Here is an 11,353-nt window from a genome sequence, read left to right on the forward strand (position 1 = left end):
ATCAACTTTATTCATGAATATAAATCAGCTAATTTTGTAAATTACATACACTATAAAGTAACAATGGTTTATTAAAATATGTAAACAATTAGTGCCCATACTTAAATACTTTACTTCATACCTTACATATGGTGCACATAATTCAGTATTTCTGTCAATCAGATTTAGTGCATTGTTTCAAGGTACATTCATCCTATACACATACGTCCCAAATAAAACATATAACCACATACTTGCATTAAAAGTGACTGTGACCTGTATGGGCTTAAACAAGGGTCAAAAATGTATTTGTTATAAATGTTCAGAAAGACTTTCAAACTCTGTGGTTGCATATCACCTTTTGAAAAGCTGTGCAAGAGAATGTGTAAAAAAGATTTGTAGCTAAAGTAGAAAAAAAAAGTAGGGAATGTCTACTGAAAATAAAATATATGCAAAAAGTAATAGCGTCAGTGATGTTACAGAAGGACCAAGGAGGAAAAGAAGTACAGATTTAAAGCAGAGAGTACACGGACATTTAGAAAAAGTAACGCTGAAATGCAAATCTTGGCCCTGACATCTCAACGTGTAACTGCCCTGTAATGAGAAGTTGAATGTGTTCAGGCTGGAGGGTGTTTGAGGTGGAGGAGGAGGAAAGTGAGGAGGATCACTGCAGCTCTGAGTAAGATGGAGGGTCTGTATATGATGGTGGGGGGTCTGCGTACGATGGTGCTTCAAGCTGGAAAAGAGAAGAGGAGACAGTTGATGCCGTTTGGTCGCTGCTGATGAATTTCGAGACACCTTGCAACAGACAACCACCTACATGTCTAAATAAAACGAGCATTCTCATGATGAAATGTGATAAATGCGTGAAAATGCACAGTGCTGTACCCTGTACGGAGGCGGGTCTGTGTGAGGAGCTTGAGAATTTGGTTCATATATGTCCACTAGTCCCTCGTCCTGCTCGTCCTCTCGCTCCATCTCATATATGGGGATGATGTATACGGATGAAGAAATACTGGGACTCACGGGCAAGTTTTCCCTTTCTCTGTGTTTCTTTGCATAATGGCAACACAAAAGCCACAGAGTGATACCCAAAAATAACGCGGGAATCCTAGAATGAATACACAGCTTAAATATATACACAGCATGCATTCGAAGAGGTATACCAGTCACATTAACATGCTGAGAATGGAGGAAATACTCACTCAGCCATAAGATGATGAAGAATCATGGCAGTTTTGTTTTTCCAAATCAGGTTTCACAACTGAGGAAAATTAAAAGCAAGAAAACAAAACAAGATTCGTTGTCAGTCAAAACGACTGATTTGAAATTGGAAGATTGCAACTCTTTTATTGTTTGTCGTGCAGTTCAGTGTTTGGTTTTGCAAGACATTTATCCGCAGGAAAGGTCAAAGGTAGCTCTTTGTTCATATCCTTGCGTGACACGACATAAACAGAATGTCTTTAAGGTAGACATAATTACTGTTTGTGTGAATGTGGCACAGTACTGGATGTTTCATCACACACGCAGTAGATTTCCTTCTTACTCACACGGAATATCAACTCTGTCTACATAACATTACAGATCAGTTCAAGTTGTTGCGACATGTAAGATCATGGATATGAATTTGGATCAGGTGTAGACAGTAATGAAAGGCAGCAGCGAGATATTTCCTGCAACAATGGGTCTTTTGTGATCAGACTGGTGCTCCTGTTTCAGGCCTTACTGGGCAGAATTAAATACTATACAACCACGCAAATGATTTAACGTTTGAGTAAGCTGGCCCTGGCTGATCTGATATTTTCCATGCTGAAAATAAAGCTTACCTTTTAAGTAGCAGCCATGTAGTGAAGATTAAGTAAGAGTGTTGACTTGCAACAGACATTTTATAGTGTCATTGACCTGTTTAAAGTAGCAGAACTCACTGAGGTTACAGCCTGTGATGTAAGCAACCTCATCATTGACACGGTAGAATGAGTGCTAGGTGAAAGGCCGCTGGCTTTTAAGGTGACTCTTACTGATTGAGAAACTGTAATAACACAAAGACATAATAAGGAAGGGAAATCACATTACAGGAAAAAAAAGAGATGATAACAGGGAAACACAAGAATCCCTGTTTCAGCTTGTTTCTTAGGAATGCAGGCAACGTGTTGTTGAAACTTGTTCAGCAGAGCAGCACTCAACACAGCAGAATGTCTCGCTTTGGACGCAGACTTTCTGTCCCTGAAAGAATATCATTCGAGGCTCTCCATGTGTCATTCAACACAGATGAAACAGTTCAAGGTGAAACCACTTCACACAAGTTTTCAAACTTTTATTTATGCTTGATGTTGATCTCACAACACGCTGCACATGTTTTACACACCAGTCTAATTGCAAACAGCCAGCATGTCTGCTCACACTGTTCACCGCTGCACCCGAGCTTAACATAAAATCCTCCCATAGCACGAACTATACTTAATGTAGGAGAGGGGGAGGCGGAGGAGGTGGAGGAGGTGGTGGTGGCACAGTACCAGAGGTGCCCGTATGAAGGGGTGGCGGAGGAGGAGGGGGCACAGCTCCTGACACTGGTGGGGGTGGAGGAGGAGGAGGAGGCGGAGAAAGAGAACCAGCTCCTGACACTGGTGGGGGAGGAGGAGGAGGAGGAGGAGGAGGAGAAAGAGAGCCAGCTCCTGATGATGGTGGAGGTGGAGGTGGAGGGGGAAGAGGACTAGCTCCTGATGATGGCGGAGGCGGGGGTGGAGGGAGACATGTGGGTGAGGTCAAAGAAGGCGGAGGGAGGAGGCCAGTGTCCATGGAGGAAGGGGGAGGTGGTGGGGGTGGAGGAGAAGTCACGCTGGAGTCCAGGTCAGCAGTAGGAGGGGGAGGGAGGCTGTCGTTGGTGGGGACTGATGGCGGAGGCACAGCGATGCCAAGACTGGATCTGCACACAGGACAAAAACAATATCGAACTTCAGCCACTATGATCGATGATGAGATCCTGAGAGTGAAACAAATGTAGTTTCTTAAAGAAATGCATTACTCACTTTCTTGCTGAGTTATCGGAGAAGATTGATATCACTCCCATGTGTGGACATTAAATATGTGGCAGTGTAACACTGTAACAACTTAGACTGCAAACAAGGAGAAACAGCTAGCTTGCTTCTGGCCAAAAGTAAGGAAATCTACCTTTCTACACATCACTAATTACCTGACTGATCAACAGGTTGTATCTCACTTGTTTAATCAGTTTAAACAATGTTTAAAAATGTAAAAATTTTACTGGAGGTTTGTGTCGGACAGAAACCACAACATATAGTTTCTAAGCTTTGGTTTTTGTACAGACAAAAATCACTAGATACAATGTGTTGTTATTATTATTATTATTATTATTATTATTATTAATTAGTCAGCTTCAGAGGTTTGGACAGGGCCATGCTTGCTGGTTCCTGTCATCATGCTAAGCTAAGCTAGCTGGCTGCTGGCTGTGGTTTCACAGTCACCACACAGACATGAGAGTGGTATGAAACTTCATATATAACTCTCCACAAGAAGGCCGACAAGTGTATATCTCAGAACTATTCCTTCACAGAAATAATCCACAGAGTTTTCATAGAAATTAACATTTTCTTGTTCTCTCTTTGTTGTATCAGATATTCCTCCCACACCCAAGTATTAACTGTTCTTGAGAAACTATGAAGCATCTCATTTTCCCACAAAGGGTCTTCTATGCTAGCAAGAGCAGTAGCTTGGTTGGGATAAATTAAAGAAAGGTTATAACATAAGAAACCTGATCTAGTGATTGAATAAAAGCTCCAGCATCCAGGAGACTGTTACTTTAGCATAATGTAAAGACTGGAAATGGGGGCAAACTGCGAGCCTGGTTCTGTCCAAAGGTAACAAAATCCACCTAATGGCTCGTCTACAAGCAACATATAACATGTCAATAATTGAGATTTAGAGGCGCTGATAGATGGATTTTGTCACCTTGCAACAGAACCTGGCTAACTGTTTACCCTGTTTCCAGTCTTTACGCTAAGCTAAGCTAAACAACTGATGCCTGTGGTATTTTATTCCACAAACAGAAGAGAGGTAAAGTCTTCTTATCTAACTGGACTGGGTGTACATACGCAGAGGTGTCTGCAGTGCTCTGTATGCTGTCTGCTGTCTTCCTGGGCTGCTGCCCTATGACCTGTGGGGAGAAGACGAACAAAGGTGAAAAAAGGATGGTACAGCACAGCTCTACTTCACAGTCAGCCATACTGTATATCACATTAGACATAACACTGGCACTACCCCATGGGAAATGGGGAGTGTTGTGAGCTGTACAGGTTAATCTATTGGGAATTAATTAAAGCTGTGTGGACTTAATTAATCACATTGTGATAATTTTTCTCTTTCAGTTTAGTTTCCAATTTACCTGAAAACAGTGTCCAGTGGAGTCCAAGATGGAGTATGATATTGGTGCTCTTGAGTAGCTTCTCTCTGGCTGCCTGCCTGAAGGGGGCGGGGTCATAAGCTTGGAGCGGCTCTTGTTTTTGGGAGTGGTAAAAACACCAATCTCTCTCCTTGCTACCTTCTCGTGGTGGATCGCTGCAGCCTGGAGCAGAGCACAGTGTGAAAAGCCACAACCAACGCATGCACAAGAACATTTTCATATCACTCATTTCCCCTTGAAAGTGCCTTTCGTATAAGGAACTGTATATTAAAATAAAAATAAAATAAAACGAGTAGCTTGCATGGAGCAAAGCAACAAAACTGACCACACATGAAAGGGTTGGTGAACAGTTCATGCATGACTGACAAGTGAAAAAAAAAAAAAAAAACAGTAAAGCGCACCTCTGGCTCTTCTTACTAGTGCATGCAATTAATGACTAATCTTTTCTGGATTCCATGCAATTATGCAATATCATTACAATTACCTTTGGACATCTAAATTCTTTCTTAGGAAATCAAATACATCAAATACAATTATTTGGTAATTATTAAGCCATTTAATCAAACAAAAAGAAAGGTGCAGCCTTCTATGGACTATGCCTTGGATATATATTCTTTTCAGCTTTAGTATGCAGGGTCACTTTGTTGTGCTGAACTGTTTCAGGTGAAAACTGTTCCTTACCAGTGACAGCATGTTGATAGAGGACTCAATGGCTTTAATCTGCATCGCCTGTGAGTCCAGCAGTCTAAGCAGAATGCTGGCCAGGCTGTTGATCTGGTAGGTCACACTGGCCAGCGCCTGGTTAGCTAAAGCCTTGGCTTCATCAAGAGCCTTACTTGGATCCTCTGCCTGCAGCATTGAAAAAAAAACAGGACAGGTTATAGATGTTGGAAAATGCTTCATAATGCGTTTAATTTCTCGAAAAGCTCTAAAATGACAGTATCAAAAGTAATATTGTGTGTGTGTGTGTGTGTGTGTACGTGTGTGTCATATGTTTTAGTTGCATTACTCACCTGGAGATAATTGTTTTCGCAGTAATCTGCGACTCGAAGGAGGTTGCTCTGGTTATCAGCGAGAAGTTTCCTGGCATCTGGCGCTTCTTGTAATATCTGAGTAATAACTTCAGAGAAGTTCTTTTGCTCCGCCATTTCTCCCATAGACGCGGCTAAAAAACTTTACAAACTGCTTAAAAGATTGACTTCACGCTACCTGAGGAGATGTTTGGGCCAGTAGTCAGTCGGGGAGGGGAGGTGTTTGGTCGGCAATGAATGCGGAATTTCCGCAGGGTAAAGATTTTCACAATCTCACAGCAGCTTGTTCCAGAGCAGGGCTGCACAAGGTAGATATCCACTGAGACTGTCGAACAAGTAGGCCTATCTTAGTCTTCAGGAAAGATGATGTCTCTTATATATTATAAGAGGCTAAAGTTTGACATAGACAATAGTATATATGATAAAATATATAATATGCAAGGGCGTAGGTTTGGTCTCAACATTGGTAGGGACGCCATAAACCCGCCACCCCTTGACACAGAGGTAGACTTTTTAATGCCGTCAACCAAACGTTTTATTAATATATAAGATCTGAATTAACATACAGGAATGACCCATTTGCAATGTAATGTGTTGAATTTCCATTTATGAAATATATGTTCATATGTAAGTAAATCATATATAAATATACAATATAGCCTATATGTAAAAATGACATGACACATGTGAAAAATTGGAATAATATCATATATAGACAAAGATGTCTAGCTACATGTATTTTAGCATGTCTGTTGTCATAGTATAGTAAGGTGAAAAATGTCAAAAAACGTCATAGTATAGTAAAGTATAAAAATGTCATAAAATGTAATTTAATACTGTAGTGAAACATGAAATTGTCAAGAAACTTCATAGTATAGTAAGGAGAAAAATGACATTATATATTAGGACATAAACATTTCTAAAAAACGTCATAGTATAGTAAGGCATAAAAATATCGTAAAATGTCATGGTTAATAAGGCATCAAATTTCATGGCATAAAATGTCAAAAAAATGTCATACTATAGTGAGGCATAAACGGTTAAAAAAAAACGTCATAGTATAGTAAGACGAAAAATGTCAAAAAAAGTAATAGTGTAGTAAGGCATAAAAATGTGACAAAAATTCATAGTATAATAAGGCATCAAATTTCATAGTATACTAAGGCATAAAAATGTCATAGTAAGGCATGAAAATGTCATAGTATAGTATCGCATAAAAATGTCATAGTACAATAAGACATCAAATTTCATATTATAGTGAGGTGAAAAATGTCAAAAAATGTCATAGTATAGTAAGGTATAAAAATGTCAGAAAACGTCATAGTAGATAAGTTATGAAATGTCTTACTATAGTAAGGCATAAAATGTTAAAAAATTTCATGATATAGTAAGGTGAAAAAAATGTCATTTCAAAAAATTACATGGTATAGTAAGGCTTAAATTTCAAAAAATATCATACTATAGTAAGGCGTAAAAATTTAAATAAACGTCATAGTATCGTACGGCGAAAAAAGGGTAAAAAAATGTCATAGTATAGTAAGGCATGAAAAATGTCAAAAAATGGCACAGTAAAGTATGGCATAAAAATGTCATAGTATAATAAGACATCAAATTTCATAATATAGTAAGGCATAAAAAACGTCAAAAAATGTCATAGTATAGTAAGACATAAAAAACGTCAAAAAATGTCATAGTATAGTAAGGCTTAAAATATCATACTCTAGTAAGGCATGAAAAATGTCAAAAAACGTCATAGTATAGTAAGGCGAAAAATGTCAAAAAACAACATAGTATAGCAAGGCATAAAAATGTCGAAAAATTTCATTGTATAGTAAGGAATAAAAATGTCATAAAATGTCATAGTATAATAAGACATCAAATTTCATAGTATACTAAGGCATAAAAACGTCAAAAAATGTCATAGTATAGTAAGGCATAAAATTTTTAAAAAATGTCATAGTATAGTGTGGCAAAAAAACGTCATCAAATGTCATAGTATAATAAGACATCAAGTTTCATAGTATAGTAAGGCATAAAATGTCAAAAAATGTCATAGTATAGGAAGGTAAAAAAATGTCAAAAAATGACATAGTCATAAGGCATAAATTTTCCAAAAATATCATAATATAATTAGGCATAAAAATAAATAAATAAATATATAAATAAATGTATAGGATAGTAAGGCAAACAAATGTCAAAAAATGACATAGTAATAAATGTAAAACGACATAGTATAGTAAGGTATAAAAATGTCAAAAAATGTCATTGTATAGTAAGGCATAAAAATGTCATAAAATGTCATAGTATAATAATACATCAAGTTTCATAATATAGTAAGGCATAAAATGTCAAAAAATGTCATAGTATAGTAAGGCATAAAAATTTTAGCAAAAGGCATAGTATAGTAAGACAAAAAATGTCAAAAAATGTCATAATATAGTATGGCATAAAAATTTTTTAAAAATGTCATAGTATAGTAAGGCATGAAAAATGTCAAAAAATGGCACAGTAAAGTATGGCATAAAAATGTCATAGTATAATAAGACATCAAATTTCATAATATAGTAAGGTGAAAAATGTCAAAAAACAACATAGTACAGTATGGCATAAAAATGTCAAAAAACAACATAGTACAGTATGGCATAAAAATGTCATAAAACGTCATAGTATAATAAGGCGTAAAATGTCATAATATAGTAAGGCATAAAAAAAAGGCATAGTATAGTAAGACATAAAAAAAAGGCATAGTATAGTAAGGCATAAAAATGTCATAAAACATCATAGTATAATACGGCATAAAACGTCATAGTATAATAAGGCATAAAATATCATACTCTAGTAAGGCATAAAAAATGTCAAAAAACGACACAATACAGTAAGGCATAAAAATGTCATAAAACGTCATAGTATAATAAGATATCAAATTTCATAGTATAGTAAGGCATAAAAAACGTCAAAAAATGTCATAGTATAGTAAGGCATAAAATTTCAAAAAATGTCATAGTATACTGTGGCATAAAAATGTCATAAAATGTCATAGTATAATAAGACACCAAGTTTCATAGTATAGTAAGGCATAAAATTTCAAAAAATGTCATAGTATAATAAGGCAAAAAATGTCAAAAAACAACATAGTATAGCAAGGCATAAAAATGTCAAAAAATGTCATAGTATAGTAAGGCATAAAAATGTCATAAAATGTCATAGTATAATAAGGCTTAAAATATCATACTCTAGTAAGGCATGAAAAATGTCAAAAAACGTCATAGTATAATAAGACATCAAATTTCATAGTATAGTAAGGCATAAAAAACGTAAAAAAATGTCAGTATAGTAAGGCATAAAATTTAAAAAAATGTCATAGTATAGTGTGGCATAAAAATGTCATAAAATGTCATAGTATAATAAGACATCAAGTTTCATAGTAAGGTGAAAAATGTCAAGAAATGTCATAGTATAGTAAGGCATAAAATTTTAAAAAATGTCATAGTATAGTAAGGCAAAAAATGTAAAAGAAAAACGACACAATACAGTAAGGCATAAAAATGTCATAAAACGTCATAGTATAATAAGACATCAAATTTCATAGTATAGTAAGGCATAAAATTTCAAAAAATGTCATAGTATATTAAGGCAAAAAATGTCAAAAAACAACATAGTATAGCAAGGCATAAAAATATCGAAAAATGTCACACTATAGTAAGGCATAAAAATGTAATTAAATGTCATAGTATAATAAGGCATCAAATTTCATAGTATAGTAAGGCATGAAAAATGTCAAAAAATGGCATAGTATAGTACGGCATAAAAATGTCATAAAATGTCATAGTATAATAAGACATCAAATTTCATAATATAGTAAGGCGAAAAACGTCAAAAAAACAACATAGTACAGTATGGCATAAAAATGTCATAAAACGTCATAGTATAATAAGGCATAAAATGTCATAATATAGTAAGGCATAAAATGTCAAGAAATGTCATAGTATAGTAAGGCATAAAAATTAAAAAAAAGGCATAGTATAGTAAGGCAAAAAATGACAAAAAACAACATAGTACAGTAAGGCATAAAAATGTCATAAAACATCATAATATAATAAGGCATAAAATTTCATAGTATAGTAAGGCATTAAAAATGTCAAAAAATGTCATAATATAGTAAGGCAAAAAATGTCAAAAAATGACATAGTATAGTATGGCATAAAATTTAAAAAAATAACATACTATAGTAAGGCATAAAAATTTAAATAAACGTAATAGTATAGTAAGGCATGAAAAATGTCAAAAAATGGCATAGTATAGTATGGCATAAAAATGTCATAAAATGTCATAGTATAATAAGACATCAAATTTCATAATATAGTAAGGCGAAAAACGTCAAAAAACAACATAGTACAGTAAGGCATAAAAATGTCATAAAACGTCATAGTATAATAAGGCATAAAATGTCATACTATAGTAAGGCATAAAAATGTCAAAAAACGTCATAGTATAGTAAGGCAAAAAAAAAAAGTCAAAAAATGTCATAGTACTATAAAGCATAAAAATGTCATAAACGTCATACTAGAGTAAGGCATAAAAAATGTCATACTATAGTAAGGCATAAAAAATGTCATACTATAGTAAGGCATAAAAAATGTCAAAAAAACACCATAGTATAGTAAGGCGAAGAAAACGTCAAAAAATGTCATAGTATAGTAAGGCATAAAAATATCGTAAAATGTCATAGTATAATAAGGCATCAAATTTGATAGTATAGTATGGCATAAAAAAGGAATCTTAAGAAAATGCAAACTACACAGCGAAGTGTGCCAAGACCTGGATTTGAACCCCTGTTCTTCTGATTGTGAAACAACAGCTTTAACCAGTGTACCAAAGAGGTTTCCAGTTACTGTCCAAGGTATAGTAAATCCTTAAAAGGGATAGTATAATAAGTCATGAGAAAATAATTGCAAGAGCATGCAGACGCCACAGAGAAGAGGGATAGATGTGGGACTTGAACCCAGAACCTTATCTTTATAAGGTTAGAGCTCTAACCACTGTACCAAAGAACATGCCATTTGTTACATTTAATATAATATGGCTTAAAAGCTCATGGTACAGTAATGTATAAGATGTCCAAAAATGTCATAGTATAGTAAGGCGAAAAATGGCAAAAAACGACATAAACATTTCAACAAACTTCATAGTATAGTGAAGTATAAAACGTTATAGCATAGTAAGGCATATGAAAAATGTCTTAAAACGTAATAGTGCAGTAAGACATAAAAATGTGATAAAAATTTGTAGTATGATAAGGCATCAAATTTCATCCTATAGTATGTCATAAAAATGTCAAAAAATGTCATAGTATAGTAAGGCATAAAAAAAGTCAAAAAATGTCATAGTATAGTATGGCATAAAAATGCAATAAAATGTCATAGGATAATAAGACATCAAATTTCATAGTATAGTAAGGCGAAAAATGTCAAAAAAATGTCATAGTATAGTATGGCATAAAAATGTCATAAAACGTCATACTAATATAAGGCATAAAATGTCCCACTATAGTAAGGCATAAAAAATGTGTCAAAAATTTGTAGTATGATAAGGCATCAAATTTCATCCTATAGTATGTCATAAAAATGTCAAAAAACGTCATAGTATAGTAAGGCAAAAAAAAAGTCAAAAAATGTCATAGTATAGTATGGCATAAAAATGTCATAAAACGTCATAGTATAATAAGGCATAAAATGTCATTATATAGTAAGGCATAAAATGTCAAAAAAACGTCATAGTATAGTAAGGCATAAAAAAGTCAAAAAATGTCATAGTATAGTATGGCATAAAAATGTCATATAACGTCATACTAACATAAGGCATAAAATGTCACACTATAGTAAGGCATAAAAAATGTCAAAAAACGTCATAGTATAGTAAGGCAAAA

At 34.5% G+C, this 11,353-nt stretch overlaps 1 protein-coding gene across 1 annotated transcript; it reads right to left on the reverse strand.

Moving 5' to 3' along the window:
• Positions 1 to 2,272: 2,272 nt before the first annotated feature.
• abi3b (ABI family, member 3b) lies at positions 2,273 to 5,656 on the reverse strand. The gene is made up of 5 exons (XM_023400120.2): positions 5,410 to 5,656; positions 5,078 to 5,245; positions 4,379 to 4,558; positions 4,089 to 4,150; positions 2,273 to 2,902 (listed from the first exon to the last, which is right to left on the reverse strand). The coding sequence occupies exons 1-5, from the start codon at positions 5,551 to 5,553 to the stop codon at positions 2,437 to 2,439; spliced, it is 1,020 nt and encodes a 339-aa protein (XP_023255888.1). The 5' UTR covers positions 5,554 to 5,656; the 3' UTR covers positions 2,273 to 2,436.
• Between the last annotated feature and the right edge of the window lie 5,697 nt (positions 5,657 to 11,353).

This window comes from Seriola lalandi, unplaced genomic scaffold (genome assembly GCF_002814215.2).
Source record: "Seriola lalandi dorsalis isolate HSWRI2012SDOR001 ecotype SW California unplaced genomic scaffold, Sedor1 jcf7180002052132, whole genome shotgun sequence".
NCBI classification, from domain to species: Eukaryota; Metazoa; Chordata; class Actinopteri; order Carangiformes; family Carangidae; genus Seriola; species Seriola lalandi.